The sequence below is a fragment of the Sinohyriopsis cumingii genome, chromosome 3 (assembly GCF_028554795.1).
Source record: "Sinohyriopsis cumingii isolate HCF-2022 chromosome 3, ASM2855479v2, whole genome shotgun sequence".
NCBI classification, from domain to species: Eukaryota; Metazoa; Mollusca; class Bivalvia; order Unionida; family Unionidae; genus Sinohyriopsis; species Sinohyriopsis cumingii.
In genome coordinates this window covers 18430469-18455112 of record NC_142963.1, presented here as the reverse complement: position 1 = coordinate 18455112, position 24644 = coordinate 18430469, and the positions used below count along the sequence as shown (strand labels likewise).

At 35.2% G+C, this 24644-nt stretch overlaps 1 protein-coding gene across 2 annotated transcripts in view; it reads left to right on the top strand.

The window, feature by feature from the left end:
* The window catches only part of LOC149802497 (uncharacterized), a 154314-nt gene that overhangs the window by 73008 nt on the left and 56662 nt on the right, over positions 1–24644 (top strand). For both annotated transcript variants that reach the window (XM_089951742.1, XM_089951741.1), the window contains exons 10-14: positions 7134–7277; positions 8127–8214; positions 12461–12702; positions 13932–14153; positions 23390–23828. In XM_089951742.1, the coding sequence (XP_089807868.1) occupies positions 7134–7277; positions 8127–8214; positions 12461–12702; positions 13932–14153; positions 23390–23828 (1135 nt within the window). The remainder of the gene's footprint in view (positions 1–7133; positions 7278–8126; positions 8215–12460; positions 12703–13931; positions 14154–23389; positions 23829–24644) is intronic.

The following is a 24644-nucleotide window of genomic DNA, read 5'->3' as shown; positions in this document are numbered from 1 at the left end:
TCAACCCGAACAGCAAGCATAATGATATCGATATCATGCATAATAAGCAATGTTCAAGCTGAACAGGAAGCACATGGTGATCAATGTTATACACTATACGCAATCTTCAATTTGAACATCATTCTCACGTTGATCAATGTTATACACTACAAGCAATCTTCAAGCTGAACAGCAAGCATACAATGATCAATGTTATATACTACAAGCAATCTTCAAGCTGAACAGCAAGCACACTGTGATCAGTGTTATACAATATAAGCGATCTTCAAGCTGAATATGAAGCACACGGTGATTAATGTTATACACTATAAGCAATCTTCAATCTGATCAGCAAGCACATGGTGATCAATGTTCTACAATAAAAGCGATCTTCAAAGCTGAATATGAAGTACACGGTGAGCAATGTTAAACACTCTAAGCAATCTTCAAGCTGAACAGCCAGCACAAGGTGATAAGTGTAATATACAAAAATCAATCTTCAAGCTGAATGGCAAGCACGCAAACAACAAAGACATGGTGAATAATTGTATACAATCTGTGCAGTCTTTAAGTTGAACTCTGAGCAATATTCATGCTGATCAGCAAGCACACAATGATAAATGTTATACACTATAAGCAATCGTCAAGCTGAATAACAAGCACAAAGAGATCAATGTATTCAATATAAGCAACTTAAAATCTGAACAGCAAGCACACGGTGATCAATGTTATCCACTACACGCAATGTTAAAGCTGAACAGAATGCACACGGTGATCTATGTAATACAATATAAGCAATCTTCTCGTTCTACAGCAAGCACAAAGTGATCAATGATATACACTATGAGCAATCGACAAGCCGAACAGCAAGCACACTGTGAATATTATTATACTCTATAAGCAATAATCAAGCTGAACAGCATGCACACGGTGATCAGTGCCATACACTATAAGCAATCTTCAAGCTGAATGCAATGTACACGGTTATCAATGTTATACGCTCTAAGCTATCCTCAAGCTGAACAGCAAGCGCACGGCGATCAATGTTATACACTCTAAGCTATCCTCAAGCTGAACAGCAAGCACACATTGATCAATGTTATACACTCTAAGCTATCCTCAAGCTGAACAGCAAGCACACATTGATCAATGTTATACATTCTAAGCTATTCTCAAGCTGAACAGCAAGCGCACGACGATCAATGTTATGCACACTAAGCTATCCTCAATCTGAACAGCAAGCACACATTGATCAATGTTATGCACTCTAAGCTATCCTTAAGCTGAACAGCAAGAACACATTGATCAATGTTGTACATTCTAAGCTATCCTCAAGCTGAACAGCAAGAACACATTGATCAGTGTTATCCACTCTAAGCTATTCTCAATCTGAACAGCAAGCACACACTGATCAATGTTATACATTCTAAGCTATCCTCAAGCTGAACAGCACACACTGATCAATGTTATACATTCTAAGCTATCCTCAAGCTGAACAGCACACACTGATCAATGTTATACATTCTAAGCTATCCTCAATCTGAACAGCAAGCACACATTGATCAATGTTATACATTCTAAGCTATCCTCAATCTGAACAGCAAGCACACACTGATCAATGTTATACATTCTAAGCTATCCTCAAGCTGAACAGCACACACTGATCAATGTTATACATTCTAAGCTATCCTCAAGCTGAACAGCACACATTGATCAATGTTATACACTCTAAGCTATCCTCAATCTGAACAGCAAGCACACACTGATCAATGTTATACATTCTAAGCTATCCTCAATCTGAACAGCAAGCACACATTGATCAATGTTATACACTCTAAGCTATCCTCAAGCTGAACAGCAAGCACACATTGATCAATGTTATACACTCTAAGCTATCCTCAATCTGAACAGCAAGCACACACTGATCAATGTTATACACTCTAAGCTATCCTCAATCTGAACAGCAAGCACATGTTGATCAATGTTATACATTCTAAGCAATCTACACGCTGAACATGAAGCACACATGGATCATGTTATACACTATAAGCAATCTTCAGGATGAACATCAATCATAATGTGATCAATTGTATACAATATTCGCAATCTTGAAGCTGAACAGCAAGCACATAGTCATTAAAATTATACATTAGAGCAATCGTTACGCTGAACAGCAAGCACAGAGACATTAAAATTATACATTAGAGCAATCGTTACGCTGAACAGCAAGCACATAGTCATTAAAATTATACATTAGAGCAATCGTTACGCTGAACAGCAAGCACATAGTCATTAAAATTATACGTTAGAGTAATCGTTACGCTGAACAGCAAGCACACACTAATCAATGTTATGCACTCTAAGCTATCCTCAAGCTGAACAGCAAGCACATGTTGATCAATGTCATACACTATAAGTAATCGTCATTCTTAACCGAAAATACACGGTAATCAATGTAACGCTCTAAAAACATTCTTCTAGGTGAATAGCTAGGACACGGTAATCAATGTTATGCTCTAAAAACATTCTTCTAGGTGAATAGCTAGGACACGGTAATCAATGTTATGCTCTAAAAACATTCTTCTAGGTGAATAGCTAGGACACGGTAATCAATGTAATGCTCTAAAAACATTCTTCTAGGTGAATAACTAGGACACGGTAATCAATGTAATGCTCTAAAAACATTCTTCTAGGTGAATAGCTAGGACACGGTAATCAATGTAATGCTCTAAAAACATTCTTCTAGGTGAATAGCTAGGACACGGTAATCAATGTAATGCTCTAAAAACATTCTTCTAGGTGAATAGCTAGGACACGGTAATCAATGTAATGCTCTAAAAACATTCTTCTAGGTGAATAGCTAGGACACGGTGATCAATGTTATGCTCTAAAAACATTCTTCAAGGTGAATAGCTAGGACACGGTGATGAATGTTATGTTCTAAAAACATTCTTCTAGGTGAATAGCTAGGACACGGTAATCAATGTTATGCTCTAAAAACATTCTTCTAGGTGAATAGCTAGGACACGGTAATCAATGTAATGCTCTAAAAACATTCTTCTAGGTGAATAGCTAGGACACGGTGATTAATATTAAACACTATAAGCATTCTTCATTCTGAACAGCAAGTACACGGTGATCAATGTCATTCAGTATAATAAATCTTCAAGCTAACCACCATGCGCACGGTGATAAATGATATACACTCTAAGCAATCTTCAAGCTGTAAAGCTGTAAAGCAAGCAAACGTTGATCAATGTCATACACTTCACGCAATATTCTGGCTGAACCACAATCACACGGTGATCAATGTTATACACTATAAACAAACATCAAGCTGAACAGGAAGCACACGGTGATCAATGTAACACACTATAAGCAATTTTCAAGCTAAACAAGAAGCACACGGTGACCAATGCTATAGACTATAAGCATATAACAAGATGAGCAGCAAGAACACGGTGATCAATGTTGTACATTATAAGCAGTATTCAATCTGAACAGCAAGCACTCGATAATCATTGTTATACACTCTAAGCGATATTCAAGATGAACAGGAAGCACACTGTGTCCAACGTTATACACTATAAGCAATCATCACAATGAACAGCCAGCTTACGGTACTCACTGTTTTAAATGCTAAGCAATGTTCAGGCTGTACAGCAAGCACACGGTGATCAATGTTATGTACTCTAAGCAATCATCAATCTTAACATCAAGCAAGAGGTGATCTATGTTATACATACTAAGCTATCTTCAAGCCGAACAACTATCACACGGTGACCAATGTTATACACTCTAAGCAATGTTCAAGCTGAATATGAAACACACGGTTAACAATGTTATACATTGTAAGCAAGCTTCATTCTGAGCAGCTAGCACACGGTGATCAATGTTGTACACTCTATGAAATCTTCAAGCTAAACTTCAATCACACTTTGATCATTGCTATACACAATAAGCAATCTTTACTTTGAAGATCAAGCACACGGAAATCAATTTTATACACTATAAGCAATATTTTAACTAAACCACAAGCACACGGTGATCAGTATCCTACACTATAAGCAATCTTCAAGCTGTTATAAACTATGAGTAATCTTCAAGCTTAACAGCAAAGCGCACGGCGACCAGTGTTATACAATCTAAGCAAGCATCAAGTTGAAAAGCAAGCACACAATGTTATACAATCTAAGCAAGCATCAAGTTGAAAAGCAAGCACACAATGTTATACAATCTAAGCAAGCATCAAGTTGAAAAGCAAGCACACACTGTTATACACTATAGGTTATCTTCAAGCTGATCAGCAAGAAAACGGCGATCAATACTAAACACTCTAACAGATCTTCAAGCCGAGCCGCATGCACACGGGGATCAGTAATATACACTATAAGCAATCTTCGAGCTGAACATCTAGCACTCAGCAATCACACGGTGCACATTGTTATACACCCTAAGCAAGCATCAAGTTGAAAACCAAGCACACGGTAATCAATGTTATATACTATAATTCATCTTCAAGCTGAACAGCAAACACACGGTGACTAATGTTATACAATCTAAGAAATATTCAAGCTGAACTGCAAACACACGGTGACTAATGTTATACAATCTAAGAAATATTCAAGCTGAACAGCAAGCAAACGGCTATCTATGTTAAGCACTCTAACCAATCTTTAAGCCGAACGGCATGCACACGGTGATCAGTATTATACACTGTAAGCTGTCTTTAAGCTGATCAGCAAGAACACCTTGAACAATGTTATAAACTCTAAGCATTGATCAAGGTGAACATGAAACACACGGTGATAAATCGTATACATTATAAGCAATCTTCACATTGAACAGCATGCACACGCGAGTCATTATTGTTCACTATAGGCAATCTTTAAACTGAACAGCAAGCATACGATGATCAATTATTTAAACTCTAAGCAATTTTCAAGCTGTACAGCAACAACACGGTGACCAATGTTATACACTCTAAACAATCTTCAAGCTGAACTGGAAGCACACGGTGACCAATAATATACACTATAAGCAATCTCCAAGCTGAATAACAAGCACACTGTGATTAATATTATTCACTTTAAGCAAACTTCAAGCTGAACATTAATCACACGGTAATCAATGTTAAAAAATACAAACAATCTTCTAGCTGAGCAGCAAGCACACGGTGATCAATGTTATACAATATAAGCGATCTTCAAGCTGAATAGGAAGCACGCTGGGACCAGTTTTATACACACTGAGCAATCTTCAAGGTGAACATGAGGCACACGTTGATCAATGTTGTACACTATATGTAATCTTCACGCTGAACAGCAAAAACACGGTTATCAATGTTACCGACTTTGACGGTACTGATACAAAAAATATAACCTGTTACACCAGCCGGGATATATACTTTTGGACAGTGATTTCGACACCCACTTTCCCAGCCCCCACAATATATCCTTGCCTTCCATTATTCACTATAAGCAGTCTTTCAGCTGATCAGCATTCACACTGTGACCAATGTTATACACTCTAAGCATGGTTCAAGCTGAATATCAAGCACACGGTTATTAATATTATACACTCGAGGCGACCTTCAGTCTGAACAGCAGGCACACGGTGACCAATGTTAGACACTCTAAGCAATCTTCAAGCTGATCATGAAGCACACGGTGATCAATGTTATACAATATAAGCAATCTTCAAGCTGAATAGGAAGCACACTGTGACCAATGCTATACACTCTAAGCAAGGTTCAAGCTGAACATGAGGCACACCGCAATCATTATTATTCACTCTAAGCAAGGTTCAAGCTGAACATGAGGCACACGTTGATCAATGTTGTACGCTATAAGTAATCTTCAAGCTGAACAGCAAAACCACGGTTATCAATGTTACCGACGTTGACGGTACTGATCCGAAAAATATAACCTGTTACACTAGATGGGATATATACTTTTGGACAGTGATTTCGACACCCACTTTCCCAGCCCCCACTCTATATCATCGACTTCCATGAGTGCGGAAGATTTTATTTTCAAGTTCATGATCTAATAATATCTCAGCACCATTCTAATCTATTCTATGCTCTCTCTGTCTCTCTCTGTCTCTCTCTCTGTCTGTCTGTCTCTCTCTCTCTCTCTCGCGCGCGCGCGCGCGAGAGAGAGAGAGAGAGAGAGAGAAAGAGAGACGCACTATTTTATGATAAAGAACATTACCAATTGTTCTTGTGTTTTGCAATTTCCAGTTCCAATAAGTGTAATGATCCAAACAGTTAACGGTCTGGAATACTTTTATATTCCCAGCTTATGTGTCCTTTTTTACATGACGAACATGTATCAATATGTGGAGCTATATCTGCAGACAACAAATGGCAATTTTAGTTTTCATTACTTTACTAATTAATGAGTCTTGACTTTATATTTGATGAGATCACGACAATTTCAAAATAAAATGTTAAGCCAAAGTCAATGGCTTTTAGTAATTCCATGGAATAAATTAAATTAACAATTCCGTTTGAATCACAACACAACTGTGAAGGATTCCAACAGACTGATAATAAAATAGTAAGATATATGAAACGCATGTAAAAGTAACAGTGAAAGGCAGATTACGTTGCATAGTAACTTCGTGATATCCGTCCTATAAACTTTACTTTGAATCATCTCATCAATAATATAACTGTTGGAATCGTTCCTAAAGCTGAGCCGAGAAAATGAAATAAATATCTTATCAGGACAACACTTTGACGAAGACCGTCCTCAGCAAGGTGGCTTGTGGATAATGTTGTATGCAAAATCAAAGTATTGGCAAATGCCATCCAAGCAATCAAAATGCCAGAATGAAAACCAAGGAAAACAAACATTAGATACAGCTGCAAAAAAAGTTATATGATAAATAATATTTCAAAATAAAAATAAAGAAAACTAAATGTAAAGTCCAACAGAGAATAAATACAACAATGACGAATTGTATATTTGCAAAGGAATAGCTTATTTGGAAGACCTTATGTGGGAGCGTTCTAGCTAGTAGAAGTATTTGTTAAATTTACATTATTGATGTACTTCTAATTACAACGAAGTAGAAATGCCATAATTGAAGTGTATTTCTATAATAAAATCATTCAATGTCACTTATTTCACTCCTTGTTATTATAGGTCATGCAGAACATTGCGCAAGCGATTATCTTGAGTGCAACAGACGCCAGCAGTTCCCTCAATAACCCCAATAAAATAATAGAGATTTCAAATGTTTTTGATGCAGTACTATACGACGAAAGACTTGCCACAAACACAACAAAGGTAATACTTGCACGACGCACATCTACTCGACCGCAATACTATATGCCATATCGTTATTTTCATACTAATTTTCTAACAGCGCATCTTTCTCTCTCTTCCATATCGTTATTTTCATACTAATTTTCTAACAGCGCATCTCTCTCTCTTTATATATATATATATATATATATATATATATATATATATATATATATATATATATATATATGTGTGTGTGTGTGTGTGTGTGTCTGTGTGTGTCTGTGTGTCTGTGTGTGTCTCTGTGTGTGTGTGTTTGTTTCTGTGTGTGTGCGTGTGTGTGAGTGTGTGTTTGAGAGAGACAGTGAGACTTCTATCTTGTATTTTATGACCTTCTGGGATATAGAATTAAAAAAATCAGTTTTGTACAGAAATGCTATAAAGACTTGTGTTCATTTTATGTTTAGACATTTCCACACAATATTGGTATAAGGTAATGAAATCATGAGAAATACATTGTAAATAATATGGATTTACATAGCTAACACGAAAAATCTAGCGCTTAACATAGGATTACAAATTCAACAGTAGTTTGTTTTGTATAGAAATGCAAAGAGAAGTGTGTCCATTTTATGTTTAGACATTTCCACACATTGTTGGTATGAAAAAATACAATTATGAACATACATAATAAATTATATGGATTTATACAGCTAACAAGAACAAGCTAGCGCTTAACATAGGATTTAAAATTCGGGAGGATTTTTTCATGCATCGATATACTCTTATTTGCTGATGACAACAATATGTATATCCTTCTTTTAAAAAAAAATATACATTGATTTAATTGTATGGTTATCTTTTCTGCTTCGCCACTATCTTTTGTTTCAGAATTTAGCGTGCAACGCACTGAACATGCTAAAAGATGGCTTGGCCATGTTAAAGTTAGATTCTCCAATTGAACTCGAAGCTGTACAAGGTGAGAATGTATGTATATTAGTTATAAATATTTACAACACATTACTGGCTTTATGATGGTGAGGAAATGGGAGCTAAGTGCTTTATCCAGTAACTACTGGTGGAGACCTGAAACAACCATATTACTTACCTTTACATTATTTAGTAGGATGATTTGTGTATTGTCTGAAAATTCCCACTCAATACGTGATATGAATGTTTAAATGGACATGGCAATATATTCTCATTAGGGCATTCAACCGTGGCAGCATCCATGATTCAAATCTGGGCGTCGTCAAAGGTGAAACCCAGCATTGCGAACCAACATTGCTCTACCGTTGTCGAATGTGAAATTTCCCTGGAGTGTTTTCTGATTGCTAAAATTATTGAGCACGCGACGAAGATGCTTATTTGGTGGATGTGCAGTGGGAGTGTGTTCCCGCCATCTCGACATAACGAAAAACATACACAATATTTTGGATGAGGATGTTTCAATTGCAGCTGTTGTTTAACACAAATACATGATCAAATTCTCTTGTTTCTCTCTCAAGCTTGACCGTTTCGGATAAGTCAGATCGCGGGTTCGGTCGAGGTATACCAAACATTTATAACAATGGTACTAGCAACTGCCTCGCTTGGCGCTCAGCATTAAGAAGTAGTACACACGGTACTAAATGTATGTAAAAATGGGAACCAACATGGAAATGGGTGAATATAAAATAAAGTATATATGAGCTTGGCTGGCAAAGATTGGTTAATAATGTAAGTTTTTTTTAAAGTAAAAAGAACGTTTTCAGAGCTTATCCTAGTTGTAACTGAAAAAAAATACAGACATTGTTTTATTGATGGAATTTCAGTCATGTAACAGTCTTGAGTTTAGAACACTCAATATTGATGCGACTCTGGTGAGGAATTAAGAGCACATGTTTCAAACACATGTAGGTCCAGAAAATGCCGCTGCTCTTATAATTTCCTCTACACAGAGGCTGACATCCACATTTCATCTATACTGATAAATATAGGTTTGATTATAAGCACTCAGAAATTAAAAGTTATTTATTTTTTAATATAATGGTATTTGCAAAGGTTTGCTAAGAAAACTGAATTCGGACCATGGGTCCTTAATACTGAGCGCCAAGCGATACAGCTGCTAATAGAACTAGTCGACCAGGATGATATCAATGGGTTGGAGTTGATGCTACATATGTACGGCATGATGCATGCCCGAGTTTTAGGCATCACTGTAAACTGCTACAATGCAGACATCGTAGCGATATGATTGAAACGTTGTTAAAGCTACTTTTAAAAAATCCAAATCGTACACACACACACACACACACACACACACACACACACACACACACACACACAAGCGTAGAAACAAAATAACAATTGTTAATTGTCCAATTATTAAACCTCAGCTGTTAAGTAGTTACTGGGCTACTTCTGGGGTTGCTAAATAGAAGGCTCCATGTTCAATGGCATCATGTAATATAATGATACTGTTGATGTTGATGCTACTGCTGACACTACTACGTATTTTCGTACTGTTTCTGCTATTATTACAGTCATCATATTGAATGCTGATACAACGGTGTACTGCCATATATTTACGGTACATACACTGTATATATTTACTTCGATAAGTCTTTAGTTGTAAAGCCCCAATACAACCGCTACTTACAAATTAACTTCTAAAGTGAATATCCGAACGTCGTTCATACCTAACATCTTGATTATTTCAAAGAGAAGTTTATGTCAGATAGCTTTTCTAACAAATCATTACCTTCCTTCCAAACTTTGGTTCATTTGGAAGAATGGTGACATTTCTGATACACGGCTGCATTGCAGTATTAAATGGCACTTGCAACATATTACTGCATATATCATAGTAATGGAAGGTAAGTGCCTAACAATTCTTCCGAGATAACTGTACAAAATAAAAGTTCAAATGGAAATGTGAGAATGCTATCGGATTTCATATATATCAATGAGCGATGTTAGGATTGTTACAAGTCTATGCTCTTAAAATAAGTAACAGAAACAACAGAAACACAATAATCGGAGAAGGAGCTGAACTAATGTAAACTTCAAAGTGATGTAATGCCAATATTGAAGCCAAACATTCCTTCTCGATTGCAAAATAATCTTTCTGGGGCTTATTCAATTTCTTAGAAAAATAACACACTGGATGATCAACAACATGTTTATCTTCTTGAATCAGTAATGCTCCAACCCCAACACCACTTGCATCAAAAAACAGTTTTAATAAGTGGCTGAAATTTGGAGCTGTAAGAACTGGTGCACTCTCAAGTATGGCTTTTGACTTATCAAAAGCCTGCTGACAGTTTTCCATCCAATAAAACTTGGTTTTTTGCTCAAAATATTTGTCAGGGTTCAGCAATTATCGACAAATTGAAACAAAATTTGAGATAATATCCAGCCATACCCAAAAATCGTTTCAGTTACTTTTTACTGATAGGCACAGGGAATTCAGAGATAGCCTTGACCTTAGCATATATAGGTTAAACTTGTGCATGTCCCACGATATATCATATAAATGTTATACAAGGGCGACAGAACTCACTTTTGGATAAATTTATTGTCAAACTTGCATCAGTGAGTCTGTCAAAGAATTTCCGAATTGTCGCTAAATGTTCTTTCCAGGTGTCGTTGTAACTGATGACATGAGCCACGTAAGCATCCCAATTATGTAGACAGACATAATCATGTTCATAAAACGTTGAAAAATATTTGGCGAACCCTTCATACAAAACAGAATCACTTTATATTCATAAAATCCATCTGGAGTCACAAATGCCTAAATTTCCTTTGACATTTCCGTCAGTCGAATTTGCCAAAATCCCTTCAGAAGGTCATATCTGGTGACATACTTTGCATTCCAATTTTATCAATGCAGTCATTGATTCTTGGTAATGGAAGTGAATCTGTTTTACCTACACTGTTCACCTTTCTATAATCGGGACACATGCCGAAAGTTGTATCTGGTTTCGAAACAATTATACATAGTGAATTCCAGTGGAGAAAACAAGCTTTGTAGAGTTTAACAAATACGTTATTTCCCTATAATAAAATAAGATAAATAAAAAAAAAATAAAATTGAGATAAAAGAACTTATGATTTTATGAATAAAATCCAAAAGTAATCTAATATTTAAAAACACAAATCCTATCGATGAAAACTTCTAAGTAAATCTCAGTTCAAATCCCAATGGAATTCAAGATGGAATGCGATGACGTCTGTAGTAGTCAGCGTTGTGCTGATGTGTCAACAGTCTCTTGTTGAAACACAGAAAATATTACTCCAGTTTTGAATTCCTTGTAAATTCCATTTAATGTCTTTGTCCAAGAATTATGTCAGAGCACTTTTTTTATTCAAGAGAAAATACTCACTGGAATTTAATAATTTGAAGAAAATACAATTCAGCTCAAACGGGTCACAACAAAATACAACTAAACGTGTTAGTTGTTGAAGCATGACTGACTAGCTTTTATCAATACGTCTTTTATACAAGTAACTAAGATGCAAAACAGATTCCCGGTCTAGGGGGAAAAGTTCATATTTTGTGGAAAAAAAGAAGTTTGCTTACCAACTGACACATGTTTAATGACACGTAGTCGAGGTATGACCTTGACTCAACGTAGTGATTCTTACTCTGAGAAAGATAATTAAAAAAATAGAAAACGTTGTTTACCAAAACTGACACTGATTTTGGAACAAGGTCAGCAACTAGATACGATGTTTCTGTTATTGTTTGTTTACATCGAATATTTTTTTACAAGAATTATAAAGAATCAATACCTGACAATGTCAAATCCAGTAAACAATGTTACATTAAAATAGCATGTAATGGAATAAGAAAATTGAAAACAAAAGAAAACCAACAATTACATTAAATATACATATCAGGATAACATTAACAATGTATCATAGTGATATAGTTAAACTTTTTGACACGGATCGTTCCGCTAAAATGTTGCGTGGTGTTGCAGTTCTTCACTTCTTTGGGACCCAAACCTTGGCTCCTCTAATACAGAAATGGATCCTACCTTCAATTCGTCTGAATGTTCTACCGAACAATGTATGTATGCATGTGCGTGAGAGAGAGAGAGAGAGAGAGAGAGAGAGAGAGAGAGAGAGACGTAGAAGAGCTTCATGTTGTTTTCTTTTATGACATTTGTATATAATCAAGTTTGAATTAGGTGAAATAGATATCTATCAACGTCTGATATGTTTTAATTTTTCAGCTAGTATGGCGTTTTTAGGAAAAACCGTGGCCTCAATTTCTCCGAATTTTGACAAAGATCGAACATTGGTCAAATCCTTAGATGAAGCACGTGTCTATCTCCATTCGATGATATCCATCTTTGGTGACGACACCATGACAGCCAAGATGGAAAATTCCCAATTGAGTCCGGATGAAATGGCATTTATTAATATGAAGACTCAACTTAAATTGTCAAACAGTATGGAAAATGAATTCAGTAATGTACGTACTCTCTAAATAATTGTACTTTAACAAGCAAATCAGTATTGCTTTGTAAGCTGGATACCAGCGTTATTTAATTATTCGTAATTAAAGAAAGAAAGAAAGAAAGAAAGAAAGAAAGAAAGAAAGAAAGAAAGAAAGAAAGAAAGAAAGGAAGGAAGGAAGGAAGGAAAGAAAGAAAGAAAGAAAGAGAGAAAGAAAGAAAGAACAAAAACGAGACGGAAGATGTAAGAAACATCACGAGTTGGTTTTACTGAGTTTAAGGCATGTGAATGAGCTACACGCTACATTTCTTGGAGTAGTCTTAAATAAAAATTTGAAATTAGCCCCGCTATAGTTGATGAATGGCATTACAGTCCTCCCCCATTACACAAAAATATATATTAGTTTCCTCGTCAAGAAACTCGACACCGTAACAAATTTCACAAGTTTGTCTCATTGTTATGCTCCCCAATTTTGAAAACAAGTTTGGCTTGCATTTAGTTACTATCAGTCTGCGCTAAAATGTATATCAAAGCGGCACATTTTAATCTCGCAAGTCTCATTAATTTTCAAATTGCAGTTCATTAACTCAAGCTAGTCATTGTTGCTCAACTGCTATAATAGGCATCTGAAAAAAATAAAATTAAAATGATTAGTGTAAAATTCTTCGCTGTTGATTGGTGATCGGTTGATCATAAAGTGTACTAATCATGAAGCATAGCATTCAAACATGAATGCGACAACGCCTCAACATTTAGAACACAAAACATCGTCATAATTATGTCTATCCCCCCAATGAAATAATTTTAAGTATATATAACTTGTACAAGTTTAAAAAGTTTTGAAAGTGCATTAAAATTAGCTCTTTGCTTATGTCAATGCAATATATTTTTGTTAGAGAGGAATTTTGCTCTAAAAGACATGTTACCAAGCACAGTACAGATTTCACGCACATAAAAGCTCGAAGCACAGTAATTTTGAACCATAGTAATGCAAAGCACTGTAATGTTTACAGCACAGTATTGTTGGAAGCACGGCAATGTTTGAACCATAGTAATGTAAAGTATAGTAATGTTTAAAGCACAGTATTGTTTGAAGCGCAATAATGTTTGAAGCACAGCATGGTTTGAATCAAAGTAATGCATGAAGAAGAGTAACCTTTGTAAAACGCCTTCATAGTATAACGTTTATCAAATATTACATTATGCTTCTACGCTTCAAAATATAAGTACCAATTTCATCATTAGGTTGGCCTGGTCCAAGATCTTGTGGAGAATATCACTTCCATATTGGATAATAACCTTCGTCTTGTGTCACTCACAACAAAAAGCTTCGGAACCGACATACTCAAGTACGTAGCTAAAGATGAAGATGCTAAAAACATTACCACTACTGATTTATCGATCCTTTCTACAAAAATCAATATTAATGGGATTGAAGGTGGCCACAGAGGAACAATCAGAATATCGGTAAGAATTAGTATATGTGTGTGTTTCTTTATATACATATATATATATATATATATATATATATATATATATATATATATATATATATATATATATATATATATATATATATATATATATATATATGCCTAACTTTTATAAATGCAGACATGTTTTAGTTTAAGGAAATGGTAATTCTAAACAAATGTAATCTTTGTCTCTGGTTGTGACTTATATATTTTAGAAAGTTCTAGAAGCGAACATGTGATCTATATCCTAGTCATCTGACTGTGCCTTAGATTTGTATATCAGATTGCTGTCATCAAAATTGCTCATTCCTACTTTATGTTCAGTTCCTCTAATCATCGTTAGTCGTCTTCAGATATAATTTGAGAGGAGTCAAATATTTAAAATAATTGACTGCAATACAAAGCGGTCAGTGATATTTTGAAGTAGATTAGTATTTAGGGATTATTGTGAATTCTTAATGGACATTCTATATTATATAATTGTGATACATGACGACTGTTGGCACGTCAGTTCATTCAATATCATTGTATCCACCATACATACGATACTGGAACTCATTCTTTACACTCCATATGTTTGACATGTTATAGGACCTATAGGATTTGTTTGGAATTTGATTCACATCACAGTTCTTTTTAAGTTTATACTTTGTATTTTAGAAACAAAAACATATTTGTTGAATTTTACTAAACTTGTTGGTTTTGCTTTTTTGTTATTAGTTTACGGTCATAGACTTGTAATATAATTTGGGGCTCGTTCTGGTTATATGAATTTAAAGAAAGAAACAAATTCTGTCTCTGTCACGCAACCACTAAAATACCAAGTTTCATATTGTAATACATTTAAAGTATACGCATTTGGTTATATCGCTTTGTTTTAAGGAATTCTGAGATATTTGTGATTACTTGTTTGATTATTTGAACTCGGCTCCGTGGAAATATTCCTTAGCCCGAAATAATTAGCTAATTACTAGGAGCAAACGTCACGGAGTGAAGTGTTATTGAGTTTCCATGATGCCATGGTTTAGGTTTGGTGAATTCAGGTCAGAGCAGCATGAGTGTCCAAATCGTTCCATTGTCCCTATTAAAATCTAGTGGGGTACATTGATTGTGTGACTGCAGGTGCAGTATTTATGGTAGGAGACTGGTAAATTACACAATAGAATAAAAAGAAGAGACTCGGCAGATACCGTTTATGTCGCCATGATGGCAAATGTGGTGCAATTTTACAGGCTAAATGTGGCTCGAAACTATGATAACACTGGCCTAAGGTGGCGTTGTAAAAATAGTTTCCCGTGTTAGGAGATAGTGGTATAGTTTTACCGCGTGAACTGCTGACGGTACGTACAAGTGGTGAAGAGAAACCATGCAGATGTGCGATTGATAGACAGTTGGAAGGTTGTGAGATCGTCTTTCATTGATCAGAGTAAAATTTATGTATAGAGTTGACACGTTGGGCTTTCTAATTTACAACAGAAGTTGCATGAAAATCTTTGGAAATCTGGGGTCATCTTATGACTTCTAGCGGAATCGCGCCAGGTTTTAACACCGTTCGGTCGAGCAATTACCCCTGGGTTGTAACAATATCTTTTCAAATATTTTCAAAATCGTTTCAAAACGCTATAACTTTATGCTTTTTCCTCGTTTATTTTTAATTTTCAAATATTGCAGATTTCTTTTAATTTATTTAGATTTCATTGAAGTTGAGTAGCAGTTTCAGTAAAGGCGGCCAAGTCATCTTCATACAACAGTGAAGATAAATTAGCAAATTATAACGCTACATCGTTATTCTGCTAAGAACGTTTCATCTTAAATAATTTAGAAATAGCGAGAATAAAATGGATGATAAAACACAACCGGGCAGCTAAATGTGTCTGTCAAGCACGTTTGGTGTTTTCGCAGAAGCTTCTGTCCATACTATCAAAGGCTTTTCCATAGACAAATAATAGAGTATAACATCTATATATTTGATGAATCAAATATGTACTTCTCAGTGTATATAGGTAAATATATTATCTACAGTTGAATACCCACTTCTTCTCTTAAAATATAATTGTCTTTTTGCATTAATCTAGTCTATTGTTTAAAATTGAGGTAAATATTTTGCTAAGGACTGTTAAATAGTTTATCACTGTATTTTTCGGGCATAATTATATTCCTCATTTTCGTAAATGAGTGCTATAACAGTCTTGATCCAACACTTCGGAAAGTATCCACTATCTAATAAGTTATTGAAAAAAGACACTAAGATAGCTATCATAATATTTCAGTTGCATTAAAAAGATCCCTCGATAGGACGTAAATTACACGTGATTTAACCTACTTCATACTTTTTATAGCATGTTACACTTCTAATTAATTTATTTTACTGCCCAGACTTTAATGGCGTATGTTAGTTGCTTCATTCATGGTGTTTGCCTAATAATCCTATTAAAAGTCTCCATAAATGTGTCAAGCTTTTGAAAGTATTTTCTGAAGAACTGCCTATTCATGTTCCTTTAACAGGTTACGTTTGTGCGTAGTTGTGTTTTTGTACGTATTTATATAGTGCTTATATAGTGCCGAACTATGTGTCATAATTATATTCCCAAAATTTCTAAGTGCATTAAGTGAGCTATATTTTGTTATATAATAATAATAATAATAATAATAATAATAATAATAATGAGGACTTTGTATAGCGCCTAATCTGTATAAGCTGTAAGCGCTTTACAACATTAGATAAGATAGAAAAAAACATAATAATATTATCAAAAAAACAAACACCATGAAATTAGAAAAACATTAACAAATAAAAAACATGCTGAGAATATTTCAGGCAGGAAACATTATTCGGTCTTTAAGTTTGTTCTTGCAGTCGAAATAAGTGAGTTTTGAGTGCCCTCTTGAATGTGATCACTGTGTCTTTGTGTCTAAGTTCAGTGGGCAATTCATTCCACTTTGCTGGGCCCTGGTATGCAAAAGAACGCTGTCCATATGACCTTGTTTTCATAGTGAGAATAATGAGTATACGATTTTCAGAAGAGGAGCGTAAGTGTCTTGCTGGTGAGTACACATGGGTGCGGTCGGATAGGTATGTTGGACTAGAGTCCGACAGTGAAACGTAGCACAGAGAACAAATTTTGTTTTTGATTCTTGATGGAATGGATAGCCAGTGTCGGGTACAGAGTAGCGGAGATGTGTGCTCTGATCGTGGTACTCTAAGTATGATCCGAGCAGCTGTGTTTTGAACTTTTTGAAGTTTCTGGAAAAGATATTGAGATGCATCAGACAAAATTGAGTTTTACAATAGTCCAGCCTTGACAGTACTAATGAACACACAAGTGTTTTAGTGGCATCAACTGAAAGATATTTGCGAATTGAGCTGATGCGTCTCAGCTCAAGATATGCAGCCTTGCATATGTTCATGACATGTTGGTGCAATGTGAGAGTACTGTCCAGAGTAACACCTAGGTTTCGTACTGATTGTGTGAATTTAAAGTTGGTGTTGCTGATATTTATTGTTTGAGGTAAAGGATGTGAATGAGAAAGTCTTTGTGTTGTGATCAGAATGGCCTCAGGTTTATCATCATTCATCTGCAGCTGGTTACATGTCATCTATGATTTCACATCAGAAATGCACCTCTCTACACCTTGGATGGTAGCATCAACTTCAGTTGGGTGGCTAGATTTGTATACTTGGGTGTCATCAGCGTACAATTGGTGAGACACTGGATGATGATCTATGATACTTGATAGCGACTGAGTTTAGAGAATGAAGAGAACAGGTCCAAGAACAGACCCCTGTGTAACACCACAACATAGATCAACTAGGCGGCTGGAGTGTATTCCATTTGCAGATACAATCTGTGTCCTGTTGACCAAGTATGACTTGAACCACAGTAAAGCTGTATCATGAATGCCAAATACATGCTGAAGATTGTGAAGTAATATATCATGGTCTATTGTGTCAAATGCTGCAGGCAAATCAAGGAGGGTGAGGAATGTAATCTTTCCGCTATCCAACGCAGAGAGAATGTCATTAACTACTTTTGGAAGACTAGTACTGTGGCAAGGGCGATATGCAGATTGTACATTGCTAAAAAGACTGTTTGAATTTAGATGAGATACAAGCTGGGGTAGAACAACCTTTTCTAAGATCTTTTATATGAATGGGAAATTATTAACTGGGCGGTAGTTCTTTAAATCGTTATGGTCTAGTGTTGGTTTCTTCAGCAGAGGCTTTACAATGGCAGTTTGAAAAATGATGGGAATTCCCCGGATGAGAGAGAAGTATTAATAACATCAGTTAGTGAAGACAATACTGGATCTAAGCATTCAAGCAGCAGTGATGTTGGAATTTGATCAAGTTCACATGACTTTGGTACACTCTTCATCAGGATTATACTTACGAAATCCATAGAGACAGGTTCAAATGCTGCTAACGGTTGCCGTCAAATTCTGTATCCCAACTGTATGGTGACGACGAGTCAGTTGAAATTGTGGTGTCAAGCTTATCTCTAATGGTTTGTACTTTATCACGGAAGAAATTTGCAAACATGTCTGGAAGGTCGACTGGAGAGAAGGTAGTTGGAAGTGGTGTTGATTTGTTTCTTGACATTAGCTTGTTAGTAATCTCGAAGCTGGAACGTTCCATGATCTTAGTAGTGTAGTGGGCTGATTTCGCTGCAAGGACTATATTTGTGACATTCTTCTTAGCGACTTCATAGACTTGCTTATGAATATTAAGTCTGGTGGAAAGCCAGAGCCTCTCAGCTTTACGGCGGTCTCTTTTAACAGTGCGAAGCTGGTCTTTAACACTGCTATACCATGGAGAACACTTTTGAATTGATACTCTGCACTTGGTAGCTGGTGCATGTTTGTCAAGCAATGAACGCAGACAGTTATCGAGTTGTTCTGCGGTAGGAGGTAAGCAAGTTGTTAGGTTAGCTTGGATGTCGTGCATTAGTTTGGTTATATTTATCATACGGAGGTTTCTCTTAGTAGCAAATAAAGGTGGAGGGTTAGGGACTGATACGTCAGTTAAGATGGCATATAATGCAGAGGTGATCTGATACAAGGTCATGGGATACCAGGTAGTACCGTAGAATGTTATCATCAGGTCTATGAAGAATCCAGTCTAAATGTGACTATGTTATATATATATATATATATATATATATATATATATATATATATATATATATATATATATATATATATATATATATATATATATATATATATATATATATATTGCATTTTCGCTCATGGATAACAAGATAAATAATTTAGTCAATCTTCTGATGAAAATATTATATCTCCTATTTTTGTTGTTGCCAATAATGAGATGACTCCAATTTCCGCTAAATCCCAAACCGTATTTTGTTTTGGTTCTAAACCAAATGGCTCGCATATTCTGCTGATTTTAATGGCTATATAATTAAACAGGAGATTTCAGTTTGTTAGGAGTAATAGTGGAATTCCAACTGACATTCAGAGAACAAACGCTGTGTGAAACGCTATGTGAGAAAGAGCATACATGCAATTTGATGTGTTAAAATTGATAGGACGATATTACAATCGGTTTACAAGATTAATCGTATATCCAACTTGAACGTGAAGACAATGGGAAAATGAAACAAGTTTAACGTAACAGGAGTTGTGGATAAAACGCCAACACGCCAAGATTATATTCGAATGGAGTTTATCCATTATCTGTAATATTTTTCCTTTATATATTTTTGAAGTTTTATATATTCAAAGAAACCCTCGGATTATATTTAGCATCATGATTATTAAGTTTATACACGATGCACTATATAGGAAACATGTCTTTGGAAGTTTAACTTGACTTTGTTTCGGAATTGTCATTGTCCTTACAAAAGATTTTCATTTCACACCTTTGAGAAATGTTTAGTGAAACCAACAAGTTTTCACCAAGTGGAGAGGTTTGGTTTGCATCTCACTTAATTATAAACTCGTTTATCAAACATCCTGTTCTCTATGCTGAGTGGTTCCCATTCCGATCCACCAACATGCAGATTCGTTATAATCAAAACAAGTTTACTCACGTTACATACAATACACTTTCGAGGCTTATTTTTTTAAACCACAGGTATGTATCGCGAACGTACATATTCATTACAATTAAATCTTGTTTATCCGCACTTAATTTCCCTATTATCGTGGATTCTGTGCCACATAGGCAATGCTCCACGAACAAGTATATTTATAAGAATGTAACGAGACTCTATGCTTATTCACCCGTCGTTGTTGTAAGAAGTTAGAAATAATCAAGGTTTTATGTAATACGAAATGTCACACGTTTCTCAAATATATTATTTTCCTTCAATCAGACCTCTCAAGTCACTGCGTAAGCTCTCCATCAAACCACTGAAGGTCTAGTAAACCCCTCAAGCCCCGCAAAAACACCACCCCCTCGACAAAAACGAACCACATTATAATCAAACTTGTTCCGATCCTTTTCAACTTACAATATAACTGTTGGATTCAGTGATCATAAATATTATTTGTTGATAAATCTGAGGTATTTTATTAATGTTTTTGCACGTTCAATTGTAAAAAAATTTGACAGAAGCGCATTATATCTGCAGCAACGAGTTTTGCCTGCTCATATTTCTCTTTGATAATTAGAACTTATTTATTTCCCATTCCATAACTAAAATTACTGTAGTGATTTAAAAAGGAATTTATACCGTAATCATTAGAGAGAATCGATTACGTGCTGATTGTGGTGATGATATAGAAAAAGCGCAAATACTATATTGAACAGCGTAGGAAATTGGTTTAATGTCTCAATTGTCACTATATGTCAGCAATTACAAACATTTTATTATACGGTTCACCTAATTTTACGTACGGTGATATTCGCGTATTTCACTTGTTACATATATATATATCAAACATACATAAGGATTTTTTTTATAATAAAGTTGATTTCTGTACTCAATTAATTAATGCTATTTTGATGAAGAAATACACGAAGCCTCTATCCCTTTTGGAATATGTACTCTCGTCCAATGGCGCTATCCTTGTAAATTGCAACTGATCCTGAGTTGAAAAATGTTGTGTACATATCCAATGTGTTAGCATGGATGTCAATAAAATATGTTTAAATTGAAATGAATGACTTTGCCATACTCTTCAGTGAGTTAATTTCCTTGGGGACAGTAATACAAATGGTACAACATTTTATATTTGGCCGAGGAGAGCCACGATTGCAATGAATCTTGAGAAATGCATTACATTATATTTAAGTTGTATATTCTGCAATTTTTCTTTATAACGGCTTATGGCGAAATTGGAAGACATTACCAAATAGGGAGGCATGTGCATCGTGTAACAATATGCCAATGACGTAACAATAACGTGCATCTTTGGTGCGATGCGCTGTCTGGTTCTTCTTTTTCCAATGTTTGAAAATGCATTCAGATTGTGATAGGATATCACTGACAAGATACAGTCAGAGTGCTAGTGGACTAATGCATAGAAACCATATATTAAGCTTTAGATCACCAAGGAGTAAAAGTAGCAATACACTGAAAGAACAAGGGCTGGAATTTCATCATACAGCGGAGATCTCGCGAAGCTACGCGATAGTCTGGTTGTACTAGACGAGATTAAGGGGCAACCAGAACGATTAACACAGTTGTTACAGATTTCCGTCTAAACACCATTACAATTATGAACACAAAATACACTAAACTTGAGTTTCGAATTCAATATTTTTTTAAAACTTAGCACTTTTTTCAAAACAAATGAATAGTTCATAGTTCAGATTTTGTTTTCTAAATATCTCTATTATTGTATTAAGACCTAAAAGCTTACTTAAATGAACTAGTGTTCAGATATATTGAGAACAGATGTTTGACGTATGGAGTTGAATTTAGATTATTGATTTCTTTTACCTTAAGAGAGGCAAAAAGGCAACATCATGACACTGTACGGAAATGGGACAGAGTTTGTGATTGCGTCATGGATATGTTAAGGCCTCTAAAGAGTTCTATGCCCATAGACTGACTCCTTGGCAATTGAAGTATATCCATCCGACAAAAGGAATTCATATTTTCCCATACAAATACAGTCACCTTTTATTATATGCTCTTTATCTTTTTCGACCTAAGGTTTAATTATATAAAAATATTCTACAGTAAACAAAGTAACTGAATTTATGGTGTATTCCAAACTAAATAAACAATCGCAGATTCGTCAGTACACAACAATAACATTATTAATGCACGCATAACGCCGGCCAAATAAATTTGATTTTAGTTGCGCTTTAGACACAACTTTTGAAACAAAACGGCGTTTGTTCTACTTAAAATTGAAATTTAGATTCATGTTGTGAATGAACGCGTATTGCAAGAGCTTTTTCATTTAGTCTGTAATGAATATATTTTGGTATTTTTGTCAAGTCCGCTCAGTTTTGTGATTTTTGACTGGATTTCTTTGTGCCAATTCTACATGAAGTACATTTGTTTTCCGTTGCGAGGGAGCAGCGTGTTGACATCTGCAAGTGTGTTTCTGTTCTGTCATTGTATGTTTGGAATCATAATGTGGGAAAATATGAATTCTTTCAATTGTAATTATCAAAACGACGCTATGGAATATAATGCTTATTTCATTTTGAATGCAGTAAGGAGGATGTTATTGCAATTGGAATATAGTCGAAATTACAGTACAGTTAAAAATGTGTAATCAAGCTTTAGAACCCATGACATGGATCATATAATTCGGATTTGCAGAACTGAGAAAGAACATTTTGAGGAAATTCAGGATGTAAAACTGTAAGTATATTTTTTGCCATTCTTGTTACCAGGTAAAGAAGACAAATTTGTGCATTATCACTTGCATGTTATTTTCAGGGACCCAGCAGTTTTATGGCCTACCTGGCGTCTTTCACTAGCCTAAATCCGAAACATTGTATCCAGAAAGTTAACGCGAAATATTGCAGATCAGCTGATATGTGGTATTCCACGAAATATCTGCTTTAGTTTATTCAGACACAAATTTAATCAATCAAAACTTAAAGCGCCTATTACGTGAGTGTACATGATTTGATTACAACGTAGTTCCTAATACACTACGTGGCACACGTGTCGTGCACGTGAGTGCAATATGCAGGTGTGCAATATCGTAAAATATTGTACGATTCTGACAATGGTAAGATAACGGAGAAAAAAAGAGCAGATAATAATTCGTTTTAATTTACCTTTTCTTATGCAGCTTACGTCTACAAAACAAAACAAAAGTGTTTACAAAAATGATCCAGATGGAAACTCCAGGTTCCTGACGTCGGAAACCGTTCGTTTTAAAACCGACCAACCTGTGAAAGCATCTATCACTTTCAGGCAGATAGTACAAACTCCAAAGCCAAGATTGGTCATCCCCTTTAGATCTTCAGAAGATGCATCTGGCTTCATTTCCTACATAAAATACTTGTCAAGGTCCCCCGTTGACACCTTCTGTACCCTTCTTAAACCAACAGATGATCGGATAGTGGCATATAAAGTTTACATCAGTAGAGTTAGGAACCCGACGTTGATTTCCTATGATGTTCAAGAAGAAGCTACAGAGAACAATGACTGGAAAGTTTGCGTTAGTTCTTCTCGCTTGCAGGGACACACGGGAGTTACTTACATGGCAATCAATGCAAAAACGAGAGGTATGTATATCATTTAAATGTTTCAGGCATTATAACAACGTAATATATGAATATATACACAAAATGATTACACGTATTACCAATTCCATCAATTCGTGCATATGTACTCTTTAACATTCTTCATATGCAGAGATTAACATCCATTAATCGGTGTTTTACTCAGCAGTCTTGTTATATATTATTATCGTCACTCATTTAAATACCAAAATAGCTCGCTGATCACACACACACACACACATACACACACACACAGACACACACACACACACACACACACACATATATATATATATATATATATATATATATATATATATATATATATATATATATATATATACTTTTCTTACTGAGATCCAAAATATAAATGAAACATATGTCGTCATCAAGTTTTTTCGGTATTTAAGTGAGTATTTAAATTATATATATACTCTATCCAACTTCCATTTGAGTTAATTCTTTTTTCAGTTTGGATGAATTCCAACCTGTACATGTCTTATGGCACAGTGTCTATATTCTTTTATGAAATATAGCTAATATTGCAAATATTAGTATCAAACTGTATAAACTCATAATAAATAAACTATCTGCTGGCTTTTCAGGTGCATTTGTTTATGTCAAGGAAGGAAACTCCAATTCGGTTTAGGATTATAATCTATGGTATTTGTCTCCTTTGGATATGGATTATCTGATAATGATACTTTCACTAATTATAGGTTACTGCATTTGTATTGGAACATATGAACGAGTTTTTCTGATATTTTTACTCCACGACCTTGGGAGCGCAGTATATCCGTTTGTCAAAACGAGTTCATA